General features: G+C 30.9%; 8 protein-coding genes and 1 pseudogene across 12 annotated transcripts; 5 read left to right on the plus strand and 4 right to left on the minus strand.

Annotated features, from left to right (window-relative positions):
* Positions 1-114: 114 nt before the first annotated feature.
* LOC138944773 (glycerate kinase) lies at positions 115-2,582 on the minus strand. 2 transcript variants are annotated; one of them, XM_070315743.1, is made up of 2 exons: positions 2,493-2,582; positions 115-2,425 (listed from the first exon to the last, which is right to left on the minus strand). In XM_070315743.1, the coding sequence occupies exons 1-2, from the start codon at positions 2,531-2,533 to the stop codon at positions 436-438; spliced, it is 2,031 nt and encodes a 676-aa protein (XP_070171844.1). In that variant the 5' UTR covers positions 2,534-2,582; the 3' UTR covers positions 115-435. The 2 variants fall into 2 exon arrangements, with proteins under 2 accessions (XP_070171844.1, XP_070171845.1); XM_070315744.1 differs by having other exon boundaries at positions 115-2,382; positions 2,493-2,581.
* Positions 2,583-2,784: 202 nt separating this feature from the next.
* On the minus strand, positions 2,785-3,896 carry LOC138941968 (histone H2B). The gene is made up of 2 exons (XM_070311960.1): positions 3,387-3,896; positions 2,785-2,836 (listed from the first exon to the last, which is right to left on the minus strand). Exon 1 carries the CDS (start codon positions 3,842-3,844, stop codon positions 3,473-3,475), a length of 372 nt encoding a protein of 123 aa, XP_070168061.1. The 5' UTR covers positions 3,845-3,896; the 3' UTR covers positions 2,785-2,836; positions 3,387-3,472.
* Positions 3,897-4,079: 183 nt separating this feature from the next.
* Positions 4,080-5,041, plus strand: LOC138941976 (histone H2A). The gene has a single exon (XM_070311973.1). The coding sequence runs from the start codon at positions 4,122-4,124 to the stop codon at positions 4,494-4,496; it is 375 nt and encodes a 124-aa protein (XP_070168074.1). The 5' UTR covers positions 4,080-4,121; the 3' UTR covers positions 4,497-5,041.
* A 1,259-nt stretch (positions 5,042-6,300) lies between these two features.
* Positions 6,301-6,801, plus strand: LOC138941982 (histone H2B). Its single transcript, XM_070311985.1, has one exon. The coding sequence runs from the start codon at positions 6,366-6,368 to the stop codon at positions 6,735-6,737; it is 372 nt and encodes a 123-aa protein (XP_070168086.1). The 5' UTR covers positions 6,301-6,365; the 3' UTR covers positions 6,738-6,801.
* A 1,056-nt stretch (positions 6,802-7,857) lies between these two features.
* Positions 7,858-8,459, minus strand: LOC138941994 (histone H4). Its single transcript, XM_070312012.1, has one exon. It carries the CDS (start codon positions 8,408-8,410, stop codon positions 8,099-8,101), a length of 312 nt encoding a protein of 103 aa, XP_070168113.1. The 5' UTR covers positions 8,411-8,459; the 3' UTR covers positions 7,858-8,098.
* Positions 8,098-9,189, plus strand: LOC138941988 (histone H3). The gene has a single exon (XM_070311998.1). The coding sequence runs from the start codon at positions 8,696-8,698 to the stop codon at positions 9,104-9,106; it is 411 nt and encodes a 136-aa protein (XP_070168099.1). The 5' UTR covers positions 8,098-8,695; the 3' UTR covers positions 9,107-9,189.
* Positions 9,190-11,108: 1,919 nt separating this feature from the next.
* LOC138944775 (histone H2A-like) lies at positions 11,109-11,676 on the plus strand. Its single transcript, XM_070315745.1, has one exon. The coding sequence runs from the start codon at positions 11,160-11,162 to the stop codon at positions 11,532-11,534; it is 375 nt and encodes a 124-aa protein (XP_070171846.1). The 5' UTR covers positions 11,109-11,159; the 3' UTR covers positions 11,535-11,676.
* Positions 11,677-12,077: 401 nt separating this feature from the next.
* Positions 12,078-14,892, plus strand: LOC138944774 (uncharacterized; annotated as a pseudogene).
* A 733-nt stretch (positions 14,893-15,625) lies between these two features.
* Nup154 (nuclear pore complex protein Nup154) lies at positions 15,626-23,383 on the minus strand. Of its 4 annotated transcripts, none has more exons than XM_070315747.1 (27): positions 23,234-23,383; positions 22,727-22,886; positions 22,501-22,638; positions 22,285-22,381; positions 22,020-22,183; positions 21,778-21,911; positions 21,423-21,688; positions 21,104-21,354; positions 20,768-21,021; positions 20,479-20,652; positions 20,236-20,338; positions 19,931-20,142; positions 19,399-19,496; positions 19,088-19,280; positions 18,899-18,993; positions 18,742-18,838; positions 18,587-18,664; positions 18,319-18,515; positions 18,077-18,224; positions 17,774-18,009; positions 17,556-17,703; positions 17,231-17,329; positions 17,028-17,148; positions 16,839-16,949; positions 16,610-16,730; positions 16,417-16,539; positions 15,626-16,196 (listed from the first exon to the last, which is right to left on the minus strand). In XM_070315747.1, exons 2-27 carry the CDS (start codon positions 22,869-22,871, stop codon positions 16,061-16,063), a joined length of 3,939 nt encoding a protein of 1,312 aa, XP_070171848.1. In that variant the 5' UTR covers positions 22,872-22,886; positions 23,234-23,383; the 3' UTR covers positions 15,626-16,060. The 4 variants fall into 4 exon arrangements, with proteins under 4 accessions (XP_070171848.1, XP_070171849.1, XP_070171847.1 ...); XM_070315748.1 differs by having other exon boundaries at positions 16,839-16,943; positions 19,931-20,145; positions 23,234-23,382; XM_070315746.1 differs by having other exon boundaries at positions 19,931-20,145; positions 23,234-23,382.
* Positions 23,384-24,471: the final 1,088 nt, after the last annotated feature.

The following is a 24,471-nucleotide window of genomic DNA, read 5'->3' on the forward strand; positions in this document are numbered from 1 at the left end:
TTTTTATATAAGTGAGAAAAATATACATATATACAAAAAAGAGATCAACAAATATAATATATATATATATATATAATGTTTCTATAAATGCACGTGCATATGATATGTTAATGTGTAAGCACATGTAAAAGATATTCCCATTTCTTCAATTATGATTAATGTGTAATGCAAAAAAAATGTTATAATTTAAAAAATTTATTTTAAAACAGTGCCTTTGTGATGTACAAATATATTTGAAGTATTCTATGCATAGTTAAAAAATTTTTATATTTACATCAAAATGTAAATTTATTCTTTTCAGAAAAATATTGTTGAACTGCAAGTTATTTTATGCAATACAGTGTATCACACAGTTGCACTCATTGTTAACAACTGAAATGATATAACAATTGTAATAATATAGAATGTATCATATTCTTATAAATTTTGTTTTGCCTAATCAAGTTTACGTTTTTTATTGCAACATGGATCTGTAAAATTTTTGTCAATGATCTTTATATTAAGAGATGGTTTTTTCTCTTCGGCAGTTAAAAATGAAGATTGTAAAAATTTGTCTTTGTCAAATTTTAATGGAACATATGTAGCCTTGTACTTTTCGATGGTCGACTCGTCAATATGTAAATCATGTATGTCTAAAATATCTTCTTCATATGTTGATTTGTCAGAGAAATCAATTTCACATCTGCACGAACGTTGTTTAATATAAATAAAATGTAAATCCATAACATTGGTTCCAGTGATTCCTGTCTTGATTAAATCTGCACCTTTTTTGAAACGCGAGTAAAAATTGTATGTATCATTTTCTTTTAAAGTATTTTCAGGTAACATACGTTCAACTTCCATTGTTGTTAATATCAAAGGATCAATATATTCTTGATCAGAAACAGACTCTTCTGTTGCATTACTAGATTTCTTATCTGATATTTCTACTTCCTGTTCAGATAAAGTTCCGATAATTTTTTTAGTAGCCATAGACTTAATTTTTGCATAAACATCGTGCATTATAGGTGCAATGGAAGGGTAACCAAAAGCACCTGCTGCATCAGTAGGACCATCTTGACCATCGGTACCTGCGCTAAGCATTATTACATCGTATTCAGCGAATTGCGGATAACTTTTGATTTTTGCTAACCAATCTAACGAGAAATGTAAAGCTAATTCTTGATTTCTACCACCTTTTCCTTGACCAGTTACTACAACTGTAGGCTCTCCTCCTCCAATTAAAATTATACCACCGAGATTGCTACTGATTTTATGAAATATTTCATCTACCTTATCAATAGATAATGAAAGTATTGGCATGGCTCGTACTTTTTCATAAAATTCTTCTCTCTTCAACTCTTTTAATAAAACAAGACATATTAAACTTGTTATATGAGCATATGCTGAACTAACATCCTGTACATTTCCTGTAACATCATTTCTTAATATAATTGGAATCAATTTTTTACGCAATGCTTCAAAACTTGCAGCTTCAAGAGCCATTGTATTATTTCCTAAAATTATATTCGTTACATGTTTAAATTGTTTAGCTGGACTCAACAATGGTTTGTTATCAAATGTCTCCTTGGATGTTAAAACTGTCTTTAGATTACCTTCTAGTGATTGATATAAGTTATACTTTTTTAATATAGTAATAACGTTGTCCGGTGCTTTTGTGCTATAAACAGTAGGACCACTAGCAATTAAATCTATAGGATCACCAACAATATCGGATAATATCAGTGTAATAATGGATGCAGGGTATGCCATTTGTGCCAAACCACCACCTTTTACAAGAGACAACTTTTTTCTTACGGTATTAAGCTCTGTAATATCAGCACCTGCATTTTGAAGTTTTTTACAGAGTTCCAACTTGTCTTCTTGATCAAGGACAGGCCTTGGCATATATAGCAAAGCGGAACCTCCACCTGATACCAATACTATTAGAGTATCTGTTTCTGTCAATTTTTCAATCAAATCTATGATATCATGCGTGGTGTTCAATGATCTGTTGTCAGGTTGATTATTGATACTTCCCTCACGATAGTCTATGACGCTATTGTGTAACTTAGGAAAGCTAGATTTATCTTCAGAGGTCCACATAGCATCCTTTGATGGAATACTGACAATACCTTTTTTCAAGACATTACCGAGTATTTTCTCGATTTCTACTGCCATTCCCATAACTGCTTTACCAAATCCAACCAGATAAACATTCTCTCGAAGTAAAAAATTTTTTTCATCAATATACAAAGTATTATTTCGGAGTTTCACTCTCCTCTTGATAATCTCATTCGGTGATACCGCTTTCACGGCAGAATGAAAGATATCATTCAAATCAGATTTAGAATCTGACAAAAATTTTCTGTTCGTTGCCATGCTGTGATTTGAATTTGTACACTTGAAAATTTTTAATAGGTTAGGATGAGAAATAATCGAATAACTGAAAGATTAAAATAAACATAAACGAAACACTATTCAATTACAGTAATGAAAATCGAGACACTTGCCTGCGTAGAGTGAATTTATGCAATATTATTCTTTGTCGCATTATAATCGATTATTGAATACATCAAGTAAATACATAGAAGACATTTTCTATGATAACACTGCAATATCTTTTCATGATAAAATTTTTACTCTATGCCATACACCTTATCGAAATTAATATTTTTAATTTTTATTTCAAATTTTGTAAATACATAAAATTATATATGTAAATGATAGCTGAAAAAACTATACTCAATCACATTTTGTATATATTTTAACATTAGTAAATATATTAATTCTAATAAATATATACTACAGCTATATTTATTAATTTTATCTCTTCATAATTTTGTTTTATGCTTTTCTGTAAAAGAGAATAACGATTTATTATTAAATTTGTGACCGATACTTTTATAAGAGAGCTAATATACTTATATTAGAAATAAAGAGAACGCGTGTTCAATAAATATAAAACATAACTCTATAACATTCGATAAATAAATATATAAGATAAAAATGTATTAATTAAATACATATTGTACTATGCACATATAAACTGTATAAATATACGTATGCTATTTATAAAAATAATGAAGCATGTCTTGAAAATTCAAGAATATTCTTGATAGAATTATCGTATTCTACAAAAAAATGGTATTCCTGCTACGAAGTATTAGCATGAAATTTTTTAAATTTATTTGTTCATATAAATATTCCGGCAATCTTTACGTGAATATTTTTGATATTTATAAGAACGACCACGTAAATCCACAAAATGCACCTAATTTGATTAAATTTTCCTGAGCTTTAAACAAATAAAATTTGGAGAATTATATTTTAGCTTTAGAATAAATTAGCCTTTACATTATAGAAATAAATTTTGTACAATTGACAAATCGCATTATATAACGTACTTTTATGCATGACATAAGGAAGTCAACGTTCAAAATTTTTGTTGGCCCTGAGAAGGGCCGTTTGCGTATTGGAGGTAGATGGCAATTTATTTGGAGCTGGTGTACTTAGTTACTGCCTTCGTGCCTTCACTGACCGCGTGCTTTGCCAATTCACCCGGTAACAAGAGCCTCACAGCTGTTTGTATCTCGCGGGAGGTGATAGTCGAACGCTTGTTGTAATGCGCCAATCTCGACGCTTCCGCAGCGATTCTTTCGAATACGTCATTTACAAAGCTGTTCATGATGCTCATGGCTTTGCTAGAGATTCCAGTGTCCGGATGTACTTGCTTCAGTACTTTGTAGATGTAAATAGCGTAACTTTCCTTCCTCTTCCTTTTCTTCTTCTTATCGGTCTTGCTGATATTCTTCTGAGCCTTACCGGCTTTCTTTACCGCTTTACCACTCGCTTTAGGAGGCATTCTCGTAAAATCGAGATTACTTGTAGATTAAACCACGATACAGAGTCCTCGATGTCCACGGGAAAAGTGTGACTTGTGCGAGCCGAGCTATTATATATATACGTACGCGGGAGAGCTGCAACGCACCAATCAGAATGCCGGATAGCTACCGCGCGCTCTCATAGGTGGCGGTGCGCTCTCCCGATGGAGTATAAAAGGACAGCACGAATCGACCGAGCGTCACAATTCTCCCGCTTTTCATAAGATCGAGAACTCTGTATTCGCTGATTTGGGCAATATGTCTGGTCGTGGAAAGGGCGGCAAAGTTAAGGGAAAGGCGAAATCACGCTCCAACAGAGCCGGGTTACAGTTTCCCGTGGGTCGTATTCACCGTTTGCTAAGGAAAGGAAATTACGCCGAGCGCGTTGGTGCCGGTGCCCCGGTTTACCTGGCCGCGGTAATGGAATATCTCGCCGCTGAAGTATTGGAATTGGCTGGCAACGCGGCTCGCGACAACAAGAAGACTAGGATCATCCCTCGTCATTTGCAACTTGCCATCCGCAATGACGAGGAATTGAACAAGCTGCTGTCTGGTGTAACCATTGCTCAAGGTGGTGTTTTACCGAACATTCAAGCTGTGCTGCTTCCCAAGAAAACCGAAAAGAAAGCATAATTATAATCCGATATCCACCATCAAATGGCCCTTTTCAGGGCCACAAAATTTTATGACTGGAATAATATCTCGTTTTAGCATAGTAAAATATTTTTAACTAATAGATATATAATTATTTTTTTAACAAAGTTAATATATAATAAACTTCTTCTTTTATACATATTTTAAATACGCTGATCATTAGGATATGCGTCATCTTTCATTGTATAATGTAAAATTCACAAGACATATACCACACATACATACTTAAATTCTAAGTAATCACTTTACGACGACGGAATATGTATTGTAGTTTTAAAGACTCCGCATCGTCTCGTGTGAAATTATTATATTTGTACAAATTATCAAACTACAGAAATATAACTTAATAATGAATCATACTATTTGTATATACATAGTGAAAATTTTGGGCGATTGATTATATAGTGATTCTTTATATATTTATAATTTTATATATTTTTTATCGCCGGTCACTTTAATGTTAGATCTATGTATTAAATATCGATATTTTTATCTTTTCATATTTGTTAGTATATTAATTTTCTATCTATTTTAAAGACAAACAAAAAGTTACAATAAATTATTGGAAATATAGCCTTCACTAAAGTGTACAGTAACAAGTACATACAATCCTTTACTTCTGATATTTAGTAGCTTTGTTATAAATTTAAGTGGATAATTAAAACTAAACTTTATCTTATTGAGTAAGAAAATAACGCGAATAAATATATTTTTTATACACTAGTCTTTTTAAACCCTAAGTTTGATTTATTTTAACAAACGAATATGAGATTTAAAGAATATTACGTGATATTATGTAATTATTTATAATTTCTCTAAATATTTTAATCATCTAGTTATAGAGATATTGACAAATTGTAAAGTTTTTACTAAGCTAATGTAAAATAATTAACGAAAGGTATTGAGAAGTAGAAATTAATTTAGATTTTAGCATACAAACAATTACTTTTAAGGCTTCTCTTAACATCGATTACATCTCATCGTGTGATTTATACTTATATATTATTATATTATTACTCACAATTGTGTAAGTGAAAATTATTTAACATTAGGCAAGGCTATAACGATAAGATTACACAAAGCCATCTCAGAGTCTTGACATAGCGTGTCGCGAAATGGCGCTGGAAAAAAAAAAATTCCTGTTACTGTTCGATTATTGTAGCCATATGAATGTACACAGTTAGCATTCGTATAGTTTTTGGAGTATAGATAAGATATTTTAATATTTTATTACATTATAGTGCTTTAGAGAATAGAAATTTATCAGTATTATAATAAGAATATTTAATTATTTTCTATATACGGTGTGTTTCATAAAAATATCATCGTCTCTTGAACACATTTACGTTTAGAATCTTATCGGGTGATATTAATCTGTTTTAAACACATGCTTATAAAATATGTCTATTTTATAAAAAAGTACGTTCAACTTAATTATTTAAATTAAAATACGTCAATACCGACAATTTACTCCAAAATCTAAACAGTCTCGTATGAAATCCTAACGCAATTCAGATATATTTTAAATGTACTAGTGTGTCGAGGAGAATTATATTGGATTGTTAGATTCATTTTATTATTATAAACCATAATGGTAGAGCGTACTGTTTGTGAGCAATGATAGCTTGCTCCGATTCAACTTAGAAAGCGTGTGACAGCTGTTACTGTAGCGCTACATCAGCTGGGGGTCTGGCAACCGCGGGACGTGATTGGAGGAGCACTGCTCCCTCCGATTCGTATAAAACGAACGCGTCCGGCCGTCGACGATCAATTGACGCTCCGACTTCGCTCGATACGTAACTCGCGCGTTGAGAATTTCGCAATTTTCGTCGCTACTAAAATCCCATCATGCCACCGAAAGCAAGCGGGAAAGCGGTAAAGAAGGCAGGCAAGGCCCAGAAGAACATCAGTAAGACGGATAAGAAAAAGAAGAGGAAGAGGAAGGAAAGCTACGCCATTTACATTTACAAAGTACTGAAGCAGGTACACCCGGACACCGGGATCTCGAGTAAAGCCATGAGCATCATGAACAGTTTTGTTAACGACGTGTTTGAAAGAATCGCTGCGGAAGCGTCGAGATTGGCGCACTATAACAAAAGATCGACGATCACCTCTCGTGAGATACAAACTGCAGTAAGGCTTCTCTTACCCGGAGAATTGGCTAAACACGCGGTCAGTGAGGGAACTAAAGCGGTAACCAAATACACTAGTTCCAAGTAAAGCTACATTCAATGATACATCGCATTATATATATCGGCCCTTTTCAGGGCCAACATATCTTTAAAACGTCAAAGTCTTTCGTTTCGCTTGCAATATTTTATACATATATATTTCGACTTATTATTTTTTTATATCACAGATAAAGCATTAAAATGAATTATAGAGGAACAAAGCGTGTAATTTTCGTGGTGAAGGGATGAACTGATTATTTACATCAACAAAGACGAATTTTGTATATCTTTTTTTTTTTGTATTTCTCATACAACCTTAAATGTTTATTCTCATCGGTTTAAAGTATAATCAAATATTCGAATCTCCAAAAATGTCTTATATTTTATATTAAGTTTTTGACGTTTTCTTTTATTCCATTGAAATTCATATGATTGATAAATTAGTTTACAATTTGAATTATATTTCTTAAATCATTACTTTTTAACACAAGAATGAATTATAAAATTAAATTAATGAATTATTCGAGATTATTTTTTAACATCTTTTAAATTTATATAGCGATCTAAAAGTCAGTATATATAAAAAATGGAAGAACTATTTTCTCAATGCTGCGCAAATATTTAAAAGTCAAAATCTTAAATAGAGAAATCGACATTTAATCATTAAATAGCTTATGCCGATTATTAGAAGATACATACGTAAATGTAATAACATATTTATAATACATAGTAATTTTATCTTAATTTTTTATTGCCACTTTAAAAAAAAAGTTTCAACCAAATAAAACAATTAGGTTTCTTTGAAATTTACTTGTTCCCCGTAAGGTTAAGATTATTTTTGTCTTTATAAGTGGCAGGTGTAATTATAGGAAATAATGATAAAATTGAATAAAAAGAATTTTCCCCACTTAGTATTGTAAATAAAAAGAATATGTAAGTATATATAAGTACCAATTTTTCGAACACATTTTAAATATAATTTATGCATATACAGAAGATCTTATAGGTCCTCAAACTAATAACATTATCCAACGTCTATGAAATAAATTTGAGAAAAATTGAAAAATACTTAAATATATATACATGCATACTTAATTTTCATCTTATTCGTTTATTTTTTCCGAATAAAAGGCTTATAAAATATTTTTCTAAAAATTATTATTTTTACTCATCTTTTTTTCCGTAAATGTTTCATTTTTAAATATTTGCAAATAAATGTAATAATGGCAATTCAATTCTTAAAATTGTAACATCGAAATTCTTTACTAAGAAATACACGAGTAGTTATAAAATTTATCTAGAGTACGAAGCTTGAATAATACGATAATTGCTGTAGTAAGAAAATTCCAATGTTTGAGAATTTGTGGCCCTGAAAAGGGCCGTTTGTATACAAGAACAATTGTCTAATGTTTAACCGCCGAAGCCGTATAAAGTTCTTCCTTGACGTTTCAGGGCGTAGACGACGTCCATTGCGGTGACAGTCTTCCTCTTTGCATGCTCGGTATAAGTAACCGCGTCACGAATTACGTTCTCGAGGAATACTTTCAGTACACCACGTGTCTCTTCGTAAATCAATCCAGAAATACGCTTGACGCCACCACGACGGGCAAGACGACGAATAGCCGGCTTAGTAATGCCTTGGATGTTATCGCGAAGTACCTTGCGATGTCTCTTCGCTCCTCCTTTCCCCAATCCTTTTCCTCCCTTACCGCGACCAGTCATCGTAACACGCTTACAGGAGTCGTACTGTTACCTCGACAAGAGCAGAGCGAATTTTGGTGAGCTTGGCGAAAATCGCGGTTTTATTCTACGGTTGCACGCCAATTCCCACCGCGACGACGTCCACCAATGGGATCGCCGCGTCATCTATCCTCCCCACTCTTGTAATACCAACCAATCAGGTGGGTCGTGCGATTGCGAAGTCGGTATATAACGACAATGATTCCGCCGGTACGTCTGAAATCCGACGAAGCGCTTTGAAGATATTCGGACGTTACGTTGACTATAATGGCACGTACTAAGCAGACTGCTCGCAAATCGACAGGAGGAAAGGCTCCTCGCAAACAGCTCGCTACTAAAGCCGCAAGAAAGAGCGCACCAGCTACCGGTGGCGTGAAAAAGCCTCATCGTTATAGGCCCGGTACCGTGGCCCTCCGCGAGATTCGTCGTTATCAAAAAAGTACGGAATTGTTGATTCGTAAATTACCGTTCCAACGACTTGTTCGTGAGATTGCTCAAGATTTTAAGACTGATTTACGTTTCCAAAGTTCCGCTGTAATGGCTCTTCAAGAAGCTAGCGAAGCATATCTCGTAGGATTGTTCGAAGATACCAACTTGTGCGCTATTCATGCTAAGCGAGTCACTATCATGCCTAAAGATATCCAATTGGCACGTCGCATTCGTGGCGAGCGAGCTTAAATGAAACTAATAAACAATCGGCCCTTTTCAGGGCCAACAATTTTTCTTCCAAAGAATATCTTCTTATTAGCAATGAATTTATTTCTTAATATGAGTTTATAGCTAGATATATATATAAAAATATATATATATAAGTAATCTATTTTTAATTTCAAAATACATTTTTGTTGATGAATTTATAATTTTTATAAATATAAATTTTTTATAATTTATGCTTATATCATCCTAACTTAATATTTTTTCAGTTGCATTGAATTGATTACAACGAATGAGGCTTAAATTTAATCCGTCTTTTATAGTTTGTATAATGTATATAGAAAGGAATATTATTTTTATATAAACTATATAAAAAAAATAGGAAAAGAAAGTAGAGAGGTGAAAAGAAAAGGAGATAAGATAAAATAATATGAAATGGAATAAATAAATAAATAAGCTAGTCCTAGCTAGTCTTAGAATTGTAAAAGGTATGAATGTGTATGCGTGAGATACGTGTGGATAAGGAGATTTTGTAAACCAAGTCCACTTCTTAGCTATATGGCTGAAGTTAAATAAATAATTATTATATAAACTATATAAATACAAAATGTATATAAATTGTACTTAATGATTATAAAAGCAAATAATCTTTGGAGTACTTATTAAATTGTTAATTCGTGTAATGTATCTATTATAGATTTCGTATATCCAAACGCGATTCTATTTGATTGCAAATTTTATTTTTTATTTATATTTTTATGTGTACACAGTACATATAAAGTATTTTATTCAATATTATCCAACTTTGTACTTTGAATAAATTATATTTTCTTGACATTCGGTGAAAATGTATAGGATCTTAACCGAATAAACCCCTTTAGGATTTTATTATGCGAAGGAGAGGTTAGATAATATTTATGAATCATTTTATTAAAATTTCTAAAAATGGATATGCTCAACTTATACATTGAATAATAATTTCAATGTATAAGTATATTAAATATAATTTAAAACGAAAGACGCGTCTTTTCATTTATAAAATTTATATTATATACTAAAAAACTAATACATATATAAATGACGACACTCAAATATATCTTATCGCTTTTCTAAATAGATGAATTTACCTTAAAATAGAGGAGTTTAGTAATAATTAACAAATAGTTTTTATGTAAAACTGAAGATATTATTGTTTAAATTTTTCGCCTTTTTAAATATCGATGAATTTGACAAATATAAAAGATATCTTAGATTTATTCATAAAATAGGCCAATTGTGTAAATAATAATATTAAAGTTTTTTTTTGTTTTTTCATAAATAAGTTATTATTTCTTTCGAAAGATTTAATTTAGTTGTTCTTTTACACAAGTCAATATCCATATATTTATTTTTCTTTATTATGTCACGTGGACATACAGGATGACATCTAAATGTTGTTGGAATCAAATATATTAAATTATTTCTAGCAATAGGAAAAGTTGTTTAGATCACATATTATATATCAAGGCGAAAAAGTTGAAGTGGACATTAATTAAATGAAATAAATTTGATTTAGATATACTTTTAATTTCCTAAAAAAACTTTTGAATATAATCTTGTAGAGAGAGTATCGTGTGTCACAGTAAAACAGATGTCCCCTAACATGTCAATTTTAAAAAATTTAATTTTTGTTATATAATTGTAATGAATATAATATGCTGTAATATACATTTAACTAATATAATTAATATAATAAATATATAAATATAATTTACTTATATATAAAAAATATATTATAACATCCTTATATCGCTATTCATTTGTGCGTTAGATTATTAACAGATCATTATTATTTATATTTCATCAAACTAGAAAAATGCGAAGAATACGTTGATAAAAGTTCAGTGTACAAGCATTTTGAAAATGTACGTTGAATCATATATTCCAACCAATGGCAGCTTAGCTCGCGCACCATTGGTTGGACGCTACTACCGCGATCGCCTATAAATATCTGTCGCTTATGGAAGCTGGCACAAATTGTGTTTGACCATCGTACTGTACGTATCGAGGCTACTCAACTTTTCATCAAGCCGTTAAGATGTCTGGACGTGGCAAAGGTGGTAAAATAAAAGGCAAAGCGAAGAGCCGTTCCAATCGAGCTGGACTGCAATTTCCTGTGGGTCGTATTCATCGATTATTGAGGAAGGGAAATTATGCCGAACGCGTCGGTGCTGGTGCACCGGTGTACTTGGCCGCTGTGATGGAATATCTCGCCGCTGAAGTATTGGAATTGGCTGGAAATGCAGCCCGCGACAACAAGAAAACGAGAATCATTCCAAGACACTTGCAGCTCGCCATCCGTAATGACGAGGAGCTGAATAAGCTACTCTCAGGCGTCACTATTGCACAGGGAGGTGTTTTGCCGAACATTCAGGCAGTGCTACTGCCAAAGAAGACGGAAAAGAAAGCATAATCGTAAACTGGTAATGTGAGACAACAACTTACAGTTGGCTACGGATCCACAAAATTTCACAAATGGCCCTTTTCAGGGCCCCAAAATATTGATACGATGGTACGATCTCATTCGCTTCAAATTTATAAAAGAAATCGTGTTTTTGTGTGATTTTAATACATAAAAAAAAAGAATAATATGTAATAAACATTTTGAACAGATTCTATAATCTAAACAAAACATGAAACATTTAATAAACATATCTGAAGAAGCTTAGATTCTCGAATTCTAAAGCGATGATTGCAAATTACGCAGTTATATTAAAATTTGCATACATATGAGCTCACATAAGTTATTTTAAATTCTTATTAATTAGAAAGATAATGTAAGAAATTGCACGTATAATTTGTTACATATTTAAATATTTAGAAACAAATTTGTTATAAATCGAACAAAATTTTATACAAATGCGATTAGAGATTTTTAAATATTTGAAATAAAATCTTATTAAAGAATTTTTCTCGCTCTCCATTGCATAATTTTTCAAAGTTCAGAAAGTGCTCTAAATTATTTTGGTTTTTGGCAATTAAAGATTATTCTAATATTATGTATAATTACTGATATAAAAAAAAATTATTTACCAACATAAATTTTTTATATTTTGGAGATTAAAATTACAATTTGGTTAATGCATATATATAGAAAATAATAAAAATTTGTCAGATTTATGTTTTATTAGTTTATTGCTTACAAGGGGAGGGCCAGACGTGCCCATCTCAGATTCAAGCGGTGATTTTTTTATGAAAATAGTCCTTAATGAGAAAGAAATTGTGTTAAAGTTTTAGCGCGCGCTTTTCACGCATTCGACAAAAGAAAATTATGAAAGATTTTCCAGCACGACTTAATCGCTTCGCGATAGACGATAGACTTGTAAGCGCGGGATCGCTGGTTAGAATCCCCCGAGTGTAATTTTTTTTTGTATAATTTTATTTTTTTCGTTCCCAGCAACATTTTAGCATTAAATAAATAAATATTGCGCGAGTTTTTCATAATAACATAAATTGCTTTTTATAAAAAAAACAGAAGGAAATGAACAATGTTTAATTTAATCGTAAGAAATATGTTAATTAGTAAAATAATAATTATATAAACAACAAATTTACAATGCCCTATAAATAAAAATATTTTGTTTGAATTTCATGCGTTAGAGGTTCACAATTTTGATATTTTTATTATTCGGTTACGGATTGCTTTTCGTATACCTAACCTTGTGAGCAACAGTAGCTATAAGTTTCGAATAGGCGATATAGGGGACCGGTCGCCCTGTTTTGTGAAAGTGAGTGGAGGGGATCGAAGAAAAGAAAAGAGTCGGTTGTTTGAAACAGTCATCAGTCGACCGTTAGTTTCGAGTAGAAGGTGGACGTTTTTAAGCAGTGCCGAAAAATAAAAATTTAAAAGATGGAGTCAACATCTGATTCTCCAACGAAAAGTTATGAAGAAAAAGATTCGCTCGCGGGAAATAGTGAGGATAACGAATCTTCGCTACCAGAAGAATTTGCGAAACTTCAGATGAAAGACGCCGTGGTTTACATGGACAAACTTCTGGAGGAAAATAATCTGGTCACAGTAGAACCACCTTCGACGATTTCCTATGAATCGATGCTTATCGGAGAAGAAATGTTTCATAATACTGTACAAATGATCGCCGAAAAAAAATTAATCAGCGATGAAGAATTAATAGCGATACACGAAGCTGACGAAGAATATTCTTCCCGGGAGTTAGAAGATGATGATTCTGATGAATATGAACCGGATGAAAAGAAAGTGAAACAAACGGAGTATATTTCGCTTGATTATAAAATAAAAGTTATGAATCTTGCGAAACAACATCTTAATTGGAGTATAGCAAATCTTCAGAAAAAAGGATGTAGCCGTTTAAAGAGCATGAAGGATTTGAAAAGGTGGGAAGAACATATTAAAAAGGGCGGAACAACAATCGATAAATATTCTACTATTGATTCTTGGACGCATGATCGTTTCATGGAGGCTCGAGAAAATTTACACAATTTTACGACAAGTCACAACAAGAAACCTGCAACAGTGGGCTTTGGCTGCTGCAAGTCAATTTGAAAACTTTGACTTCAAAGCTTCTCCTTTCTGGGTGAAAAGATTCAAGCGAAAGCACAGGATTCGACAACGAAAAATCACGAGATACGTGAGTGAAAGAGAGACCGTTACGATGGAAGAAATTTTGGCTTCAACAGAACAATTTCGAATTCAAGTACGAGATGTAATTCCAAATTTCCCCCAAAAATTCGTCATCAATACTGATCAAACAGGTAATTTAAAAAAATTAAATTTCACAAATTGTGAACATTTGGAAATAGTTTATATACATTACCATTATTTTTCTTCCTTATTATTTACTTTGTATATTCATTTTTTTTTTTACAATACATTTTGTATCATATTACAGGTTGCCAGTATCAGTCCACGTTTGACAGAAGTCTTGCCGAACAAGGATCAAAGACTGTTCTCGTCAAAAAGCAAAATTTGAATAAAACCACGCATTCATATACGGCCCAATACGCAATCACACTGTCCGGAGAATTGATACCATATGTATTTGTCTGTTTACAAGAATCAACAGGTAATTTTGGGCCCGAATTTGTAACAAAATATAAAAACATTGTTGGTACTAGTTCGAAGTCCGGAAAATTAACGACGCAACTGTATAAAACTTTTTTGACAACAACTTTATTACCGTACGTCCAAGAAAACAAATTTTTATTGTTGATTGACTCTTGGGGGGGGGGGGACAAACAAATCCGGGCATATACGACGAAATTTTTAAAGACGATAGGAGTATAGGAACTTGTAGTATTAAAGTAATTCCGCCAAAATGCACGCCTATATGCCAACCTTGCGACGTCTATTTCTATAGACAAGTTAACAATTTAATCAAGCGTCTTCAAAACTGTTCCTACTTGATTGAACAGAATCGCGAAATATCATTTAGGGAAGATTGTATTAAAATTCACTCCATTGTTCATCATCAATTGTCGTCGCCAATATTTGCTGATATGTTGCGTTATGCATGGTTTGCTTTGAAACTTTGTGATGAAAGGAAAATATTTGTAAATATAAACCAAGCCTGCTTTCCTACAGATGTTTTAAAAACGCCTTGCACATGCAAAAATGCTGCGTTTATCAGATGTGCAAGATGTGCTAAAAATTTATGTTTTCATTGTTTTTACGATCAGTACCATCCGGCATCTTGCATGGGTGTTATTGATTCCACCGATTAATGTATAACAATTTTGTAATATGTCAACATTGACAATAAAAAATTTATATTATACAAATTTGTTTCATTTATTTTCGTTGCTCACAAGGTCAGGTATACGAAAAGCAATCCGAATAATAAAAATATCAAAATTGTGAATCTCTAACGCATGAAATTCAAACGAAATATTTTTATTTATAGGGCATTGTGAACTTATTGTTTATATAATTATTATTTTACTAATTAACATATTTCTTACGATTAAATTAAACATTGTTCATTTCCTTCTGTTTTTTTTTTATAAAAAGCAATTTATGTTATTATGAAAAACTCGCGCAATATTTATTTATTTAATGCTAAAATGTTGCTGGGAACGAAAAAAATAAAATTATACAAAAAAAAAATTACACTCGGGGATTCTAACCAGCGATCTCACGCTTACAAGACCTGAGCGCTACCCGCTCAGCCACACGGTCGCTTCGATTATCGTCTATCGCAAAGCGGTTGTCGTGCTGGAAAATCTTTCATAATTTTTTTTTGACGAATGCGTGAAAAGCGCGCGCTAAAACTTTAACACAATTTCTTTCTCATTAAGGACTATTTTCATAGAAAAATCACCGCTTGAATCTGAGATGGGCACGTCTGGCCCTCCCCTTGTTAGACAGAGTCCCTCAATTTAAGAATTGTTAGTTCTTGTCCTATGTACTTTGTTGTTTCCATCCTATATATAATTTAGTATCTATATCTATATTATTAGTATCTATATCTATGTTAAACAAGTATCTCTCTCTCTCTCTCTCTCTCTCTCTCTCTCTCTCTCTCTCTCTCTCTCTCTCTCTGCATTTTACATAAAATTTAAATTTACATTTTAATTACATTTTGATTTGTTTTTTCGATTTTAATCAATTTGACATGTATTTGGTATAAAATGATTGGTAAGTATAAATATATAAATATACTTTTAAATACATAACATAGATGTATGTATTTGCAAATTTTACACAAGAACTTGATACAGCATTATTAGAATTTACAACTTTATAAAAGATCGGACACAGTAAAATTGACTGAATAAATTGTATACTTCTTAATAAAAATTCATAAAAGTTGAGCAATTAATTTATCTAATAGTAATATATGTATAAATACGTGGCTTTTGTTTGTCAGGAGAAAGTTAAATAATTAGAGGTCACAAAAGTCCGCACAAAGATTTCTTTTCATGTAAGTATATTAAAATCTGTATGTATTCATGTTTACTGTTTCACATACGGTTCAATATACTTTGGATTGATCGCAGATTTGTTATTTCTTTATCAAGATCTCCACCATTAGGTTTACTGAAGAGCGTTGTTAAACATTTTGAGATAACATCCTGACATTTTGTTATTATCTTTCTCCTGTAATGAAAAAAAGTTTTACTAAAATCTAATTTTATATTAAAATCAAGTTGAACACTGATTCTCTGATTCACTGATAACTAAAAACGAAGAATATTTTATTTGTTTTTGTTTAAAATAAGCTATTGTTTGTTTTTCTCTCTTTGAGATTTATATTAACCTAAATTTTGGTCTTTAAAATTAAATATAATCGGTATTGCATATTAAAAATGATACTTACCTGATAAAATTATTTGTTATGTTCGAGTTTGCTATGAAATAATTTACCAAGTTTGCTGTCGATTCGATTAGATGAAATTCATTTCCTTCATTTAACCAAGTACGGGTATTCTTGCCAATCATTCTAAAGACAGACAATATTCGTTACTTTGCAGTACCAAACATAAAAATTTCCATTTATATAGTATACTTACTTGTCATAAATATCTAAGAGATCTTCCATTGCTATTCCCAATTCCAAAAACCCAGTTATGATACTAATGTTAGATACTTTGTATTTACATGCTTTTATTTCCAATTGTTTTACTAGAAAATCTAAAATGCAAAAGAAATTATTAAAAAAATATATACCTAAGAGACATAATATACATATGACATAAGACTTTCAATAAAAAAATAATCAGACATATGTGAAATAATTACCAACTGGAAAACAATGCGGTGATCCAATATATTCTTGGCCAAGTAATTTAATTTTACTCATTAAAATGGTCATTTTATCTTCATTTGAAGGTTCCATTGTATCTTCTAATTCTACCATAAAAAAGATTAGAGAAAATTATTGAGAATAAACAGCAATGTTGTAAATAAGTACAATGTTGCCTTGTATACCATTATCGATTATGTTTGTCCAAATTCCTTTAATTAACATGTCATCTTGATGACCAGAGCAATGAATTATAGCCAATTTGCATTCCCAAAGCTGTAAAGGTTCTGCATATTCTTCATATAACTGTAATTAAAATCTTATATAAAAATGTTTTTAAAAATGTATAGATAAAACATGATATATCTATATACATAAAATAACAAACCTGTGTAATATCAAGCAATGAAGAATTTAATCTCAATTTTGCATCCGTAACTAACATAGAATCGAACAGATTTTGCTGATTGCTCATAATATCAAGTATCTGTTAAATATTTAAAACAAATACATATATTAATCAATAATATTCTAATCAACATTTACTTAGATTCCAAGATAATAAGACATTTGACCCAATGAGCTTTAGTTATCTCTTTTTTTAAAGGAATTTTTTAATAATCATAGATGTAAAAAAAAATCTAAATTATGAAAATATCCTAGTTTATAGAGATTACTTAAATCTATGACTATTGAGAGTTTGGGATATATACCTGTTGTTGCATTCTAGCTACTTCTAATTTATCTTCTAATTCACGTAAAAAAACTCCAAGATAAGGAGCATATCCAGTTTGATCACTTCGCATACATACAACCGCTCGTGCTAAATACTCGACTCTCTTTGACAGTGGTATTTCTGATCTGTATAAAATGAGCAATGACATTTTTATTTTCACGAAACAACCGTATTATGAAAACGATACGTACGTACCCAACTTTGCTAGCTAAAGAATCCAAAATTTTTGCCGCGGCTGCGTGATTTTTGTTCCTCTCGTAAAATTGCCAGAGTAATTCAGGCGCATTAATACGATTAAGATAAGTTTCCAGCGAAGGTGCAGCGAGTGCAATTAATTCACCGTGAAGTCCTCGCTTTATCATCCAAGTATAAATACAGGAATGAAGTGTCTCGCAAGGTGCTTGCAGTGCATCGCCAATGATCTCGTGCAACTAAGAAAAAAAAAGATAGTTTTATAATATTTTGAATAATTAGAAAAGTGTGTAATGCGTTCCTTACTATCTTTTTCGCTGGTGTTACTGTAATAGTTGATGTAGTTTGCAAAGGAGGCCCAGGTTTGCTTGGTATGGTCGGTGTTAAAGGATTAGAGATGCTTTGATGATACAAGTGATCTAACATTGTAGTGAATTCCTTGTAAATTTCCGAACTGTAAAAAATATGAAAAAACGGATTAAATTATTAAGATTCTTTACAGCTATTTGAAGGGATATATATCACCATTGTGACAAGTTAACGAGTACCGTTTTGCAAAAGCCAGATTTCCTTCTTGATCCTCTATAGGTTCGTTGTTTTTGTAATAATGCGAGGCAGCATTATTCGGATCTACTCTTTCTGCACAGCAGATACACAATTCAAGTACTCCTGTGTAAAATTGGCATGCCACAAACTGCTGACATACTGCACTCAAATTTAATCTGGGTGCTACCTCTTTACAAAGCTGTACACATATTTACTGAGTAAAATCAAATGTTTGACTATATATTGTGCAAGTAACGCATTATAACATACCTTTAAAGCAGATTTAAGATAACATTCTTTTTCCTCAGGATTCGTACAATTTTTGGCTTTTAGGAGAATTTCGTTCGCCTAAATTTACAAAGATATTTATATATAACATTGATATATACATAAATATTGCTTGCATGAATTATATAAAATGATACCTTGGAGCAAACAGCATCTTCAGTTCTGTACAGATTGGGACATACTTCTCTTAATTTTGCGCTTACGGAATCCACCGATGCATTATCTCCAAGATAACTACAGCATGTTAATCATAAATCATTATAATATTTCTTAACACTTTTCATTAACTCTTACCTATCAATCAAATGAATGATGAGTAAAGAAGATATCTCATGGCCTATTAAAATCAAATCTCTAAAAGTGGCAGTAGAAAATTGAGCAATCTGATCCTGAAAAATATCAGTATACATCTTAATTATGCTTCTCCATCTTTAAAACAGAAACTAATTTTCTGAAAAAATTTAACTCAAAGCAAATAATAACCTTTGATAAACAGTTGATAATATTATTTAACCGATTCTCACATAATATCTTCCATAAACCCAAGACCTCACAGGCATGAGTAATGAAAACTTTTAAAGCATCCAACGAGTTTCTTTCTTCTACAATTGGTTCTTGAAAATGACTTTGAATTGTCGTTTCAAAACCATCTGTTAATGTTCTACTTGTGCTTTGTCTAAAGATAAATACACTTAATTTTAATCTCAATTTATCAAAATTAAATAAAATATTATGCTCTCCCTTTTTCTCTCCTCTCTGTTACATTAAAAAATAATGTTTTAAATAATACATACTGTTTTGTGATATGTGTATTTTTATTCAAGAAAGATCTTAATGCTTGCAAATGTCCTAAAATCCAAGTTATTTGTGTTGCTGGTACTGTACTGGATATCTAGAAAAAATAAGTGTAATACTTATAATTTATAACTTTTATAATTTAATTATGATACAAAATATTAAATATTCTAATTTTAAAGATAAAACTAATAGTAATACATACACGAATCTACTTCAATATTTTCCGAACTGATTAAAAAACATGTTTATATATATATATATAATTTCTATAATAAATTAAAAATTTTACTTTTAGAAAATGATAAATCAAGTGAGTACAACAAGTTAGTTATTTTTAGAATTGAGATTGAAATAGAAAACAAGAGTCTAATTGATGCAATAAATGTATTAATACAAATTAAATGTATATTAAACAATAAGTAATAAAATTGCTTGTTAAGAGATTGCGTTTTTCTAATCAATCTGAGAAATTTTGTAATGCATAACATGTATATAAAAAATAATTCTTTCCTAGAATTATATACTTACCATATTTTTGTTATTTATCATTTCTTGTTTTATACATCTCATATTCCATATAGGACGAAGTATTCTTCCTACATACAGATACAATCCACTATGTTTAGCAGAGAAATGTTGTAAGGCAATATCTGTGGTGCCGAGACCCATTTGTGCGGGTGATCGGAAGGCTTGGACTCGAGAATCGAAAGGTAACACTCTAGGTGTAGATGTGCGTAAATCTGCTAAATTAAAATTAATTTTAAATATAGATCAAGTATTCATGTGTATACAACATTGAATTTTACACAATACAGGTCAATATGTATAGATACCTGGATTTATACTAGAAAAACCATGCATATCAAATGCAGGACCTATTCCAGCTATCCTTTGACTACCATATAAGAAGAATGCACGGGTCGCCCATTCTGACAACTAATGTAATTATTAAAAAATTATTATTAATAATGACGTATACAAAATACAATACAAAATACTGAATATAATACAAATTTGAAAAACAAATAATTATATATATATATATAAATATAATAAAAGAAAATAGATTTTTATACCTGAGCATTTTGAGCACTTTCAAGTGTTGCCAAAATTAAGCATGTAGCACAAGCTTGTTCCAGAGATTGTGTTTGAAAATATGCGCGTACTGCTTCAGTATCAGGTCCGCGTTGTTCTAAAAGAAGTTGTCTCAGAATATCTACAGGACGTACTTGCATTAAAATTATCGCCCCCTGCAATAAAATTATCATAAAATAATAATAATAAGTAATATGTATAATATGTATTATATAAATGTAAAATATATTTGCATATTTTATATATGTATGTATTTATATAAACACATACTTGTGCTGTCAAAAATATGAATTTTCTTGGTGGTTCCATGTGTTGACGCACTAAAAGTGGAGGTTCACCTTGAGTAGTGCTTTGCTTTTCTATGTGTATAACTGAATCTCTTATAATCTCTTCCATAGCCCAAGCTGGGCTATCAAGAGGCAAGATACTCTGAGTTTCAGCTAAATAATTTGTAAATGGATAAGCGTCATTACTTAAACACCATGCAGTTTCCGTGTCACCACCGCAAACAAGAATAAGAGTTCCTAAAAAATATTCAAACTAGTCATCTCTAATATCTTGTTTCCAATATACTCATTCATGATGTATTATGAATAAATAATTTACCCTTTCGATAATATGCCATTTGCACTTTGCGTGGTCTCATTACCGGAGCATTTGCAGCATAGCCTGGTGGTAATCTAACATGTATTAATTGTAAACCTTGCGGTCTACTTGAAGGATTCGTAACTGAAGTACAACTGAAGTAAAAACGAGTTCCAGTCGCCGCAACAACGACCAAATTTAAATGTACCGATTCGGATTCCGTTATCGCCGATATGCTTACGAGAGGTCGAAAGTTGTTACTGTCCAAAGTTCTGAAAGAGAAAAATTGTGTCATACAATTTGATTATTCATGTATATTACAATAAAAGATATTACTCACTTAACAACATTAACAGTAGTTTGTACCAAAGATGCTTGAGATAATGATGTAATTCTAGATGCACCATCATTGCTAATATCCCAAATTGTAATTGTACCTCTATCACCTAAAGTATATAAAATATTTCGCGAATCGTCCACAGATATCTGTATTATAGCTTCTTCTTCTGACAATGCCATAGTAACAAATGAAGGTATTAGAAATGATAACGGACCTTCTGAATGATTTATTTTTTTACATCGTTTACCGAACCAACTGCTCTCTGCCTAAATGCACAAAAAGAAATTAAAATAAAAGTACAATGCAATGTCTCGGTCCTTACAAAATATCAGTATTAAAAGTCTAAATGTCCAACCTGATAATATATTTCAAATAGTGAGCCATTTCTACCACCGAGAAAGATTCTACCACTATTGGTATTAGCAATTGTAGTAATTCCTACTCCATCAGTAGTAACAGTAAAAATTGGTTCTGGAACTAACTGCACTTCTATGGATGTATAAATAAAACAAATAATATATATTCTTAATAAAATTCATAAGATGTATATAAAAAATAATTGGTAAAAAAAATAAACAGAATTGTAATAAATTATACCTTTTGTATCATCAAGTATTGTAACACCGAGAATAGTTATTTCTACTGTTGTTGTAAGAATTAACAAGTATTTAACATAACTCTGGAAGATATCTGCCTTGGGTTTTACCAAGCCTACGCTTATAATAGTTTCATTTAATCCATCAAAGTAAGCAACATCAGACCTGTTTTGCAGTAAAAATTTTATTTATATATATTTTAGTTTTGCATATAAATTTATGAACTTACATATCAATCCAATAAAATTCGGAATATTAATGCTTACTCGTTTTCATAGGACCATAGATAAATATCACTGTCAATTGTGAGCCATGCTTTTGAAATTTCTGTAAAAAGCCCCATCATGCAATGACATTGCATATCTATATTTTTATGTTAAGGCTTAAATAAGAAAGAGAATAAATATTTAAATTTACATTTATATAAAATTATCTATTTGAAATATAATAAAATATTTGTTTTGCATATTTAGAAAGGATACGACCAAAATGCTCCATCACTTCTGAAGGCAATGGAATTTTGCTATGTATTTTCATTTGATTAATATTTGTTAAGCTTATTGATGCACCGTTTAAGTTAGGATAATCATGATCATCAAGCCCACTAACAGTTGGTCCACCTATATATGAAATGTATCCAATCACAGTTAGTCAAAGTTTTTACTGTTATTTAGAACTATAGTTTTTCTTTAAAGATATATAATTTACCTTGCACATTGTATCGCATAAGATTAATTAAAGATGGAAAGTTACTGTCTGCAATAATATGCTTATCTACCATTTTTCCAGCCATCTCTAAAGAATCTAAATGTATTTTTAATGGCTCCATTTCTGTAAGTGTTATATTTATCATTTGCTAAATGTATTACTGAAAAAAAAGAACAAATATATAAATGTATGAAAATCACAGAAACCTCAATAGTTCAAATATGTAATAGCAGCGTACAAAATTAAAAAAATAGACACTTTTTTACTTCTAAATCTTATTGCTAATAAATAATAGGAGAGAAAATGTGCATTTGTTGATATTTGAAAAGAATATATAGGTATAATGACAAATAAAATTGTTCAAAGAAAAAAAAATTAAAGTTAGGTTAGGTTAGATTGAAGAACATACATACATATCTAAACGAGAAAATATTAAAATCATTAAAAAAATGTATTTTTTTAAAAGTAGAAAAGATATGCTAAAATAATATATATAATTACACGTACTCAATGAGCTTGTTATAATTATTTGAGAGGCTAATAGAAACACGTCGGACATATAATTGCAATCACGCCTATTCGCGCCAGACCGGCATCACCGGCACCGGCATCAAGTCGGATAATTCAGGCTAGCTAAAAGTTAAAAAAATAAATATCGAAGAAGCTACTTAAGAGCTTTAATTTTTTCATTGTTTTTTTTAGTAAAAAAGAATTTGAAGAGATGAAAAAAATTGCCTATATATATATATATATATATATATAGGCAATTTTTTTCATATATATATATATAAGAGAGAAATTATATTATTCTTCATATTCTGATACAAATTAAAGGAAACTAGAGACAGTCGGAGAGTTCGCTAAAATTTGAATATGTATAATTGTATTAAATACCTTTCTTCGTGTGATTTAAAAAAAAAAATATTAATTTTCGATATTTTGTACCAGGTTCATTTGCATAATAACATTAAGCGATTTTGAATTCTCGCGCCAAATTATTCGAGATTATTCGATTCAGCGGTTTTCGATAGATTTCGTATGACCTCATTGAATTGATTGGCTAATTGGTTAAAAGCAAAAACTTCGATTCGTCGAATACGCGCTCCCATAAATCCACCAATAATACGGTCGAGTATATTCGCGAATTATTGGGCGCGTTCAGAAAACACAACTGTTGAGCATCGTCTTGTCAACACTCGACATTGATTTGTTGATTCTAGAAATAAGAACCAATCACGTTCGATTGCTACTCAACGGTTGTGTCTCCTGAACGTATCCATTATTGCAAAGCTTGACCAATCAGGACACGGAAATTCTGGCGCCTTTTATCCCGACTTGTTCAATATGCTACGTACGGCACACATACAATTATTATTATTATTATAAATAAAATTTATGAATTCATATTTTTTTCCATATATACACATGAAGGTGAAATATATATATATAAATTAATTATCGTTATTGATATGTATGTACATGTAAAAAGGTTTTCACATAATACATTATACAGGGTGGGCCCAAATGTTCCGACCAGACTTTGAGATTTTATAGGAAATTTAATTCTGAACAAAAAGTCCTATAAATATGGGTTGAAAAATGCTTCCTTAAAAAGATAACGCTCAAAAACCTTTGAAATCACGATTAATTTATACATTTTTACAAATATCAGAGAAAGTATGCATTTTTTAACAAAAAGTATCGAAACAAAAGTTATAGAGAATTAAATTATCTTTGAAATGAGA

This window comes from Polyergus mexicanus, unplaced genomic scaffold, assembly GCF_030449975.1.
Source record: "Polyergus mexicanus isolate NDT 795.1 unplaced genomic scaffold, iyPolMexi1.0 SCAF_2, whole genome shotgun sequence".
NCBI lineage: Eukaryota > Metazoa > Arthropoda > Insecta > Hymenoptera > Formicidae > Polyergus > Polyergus mexicanus.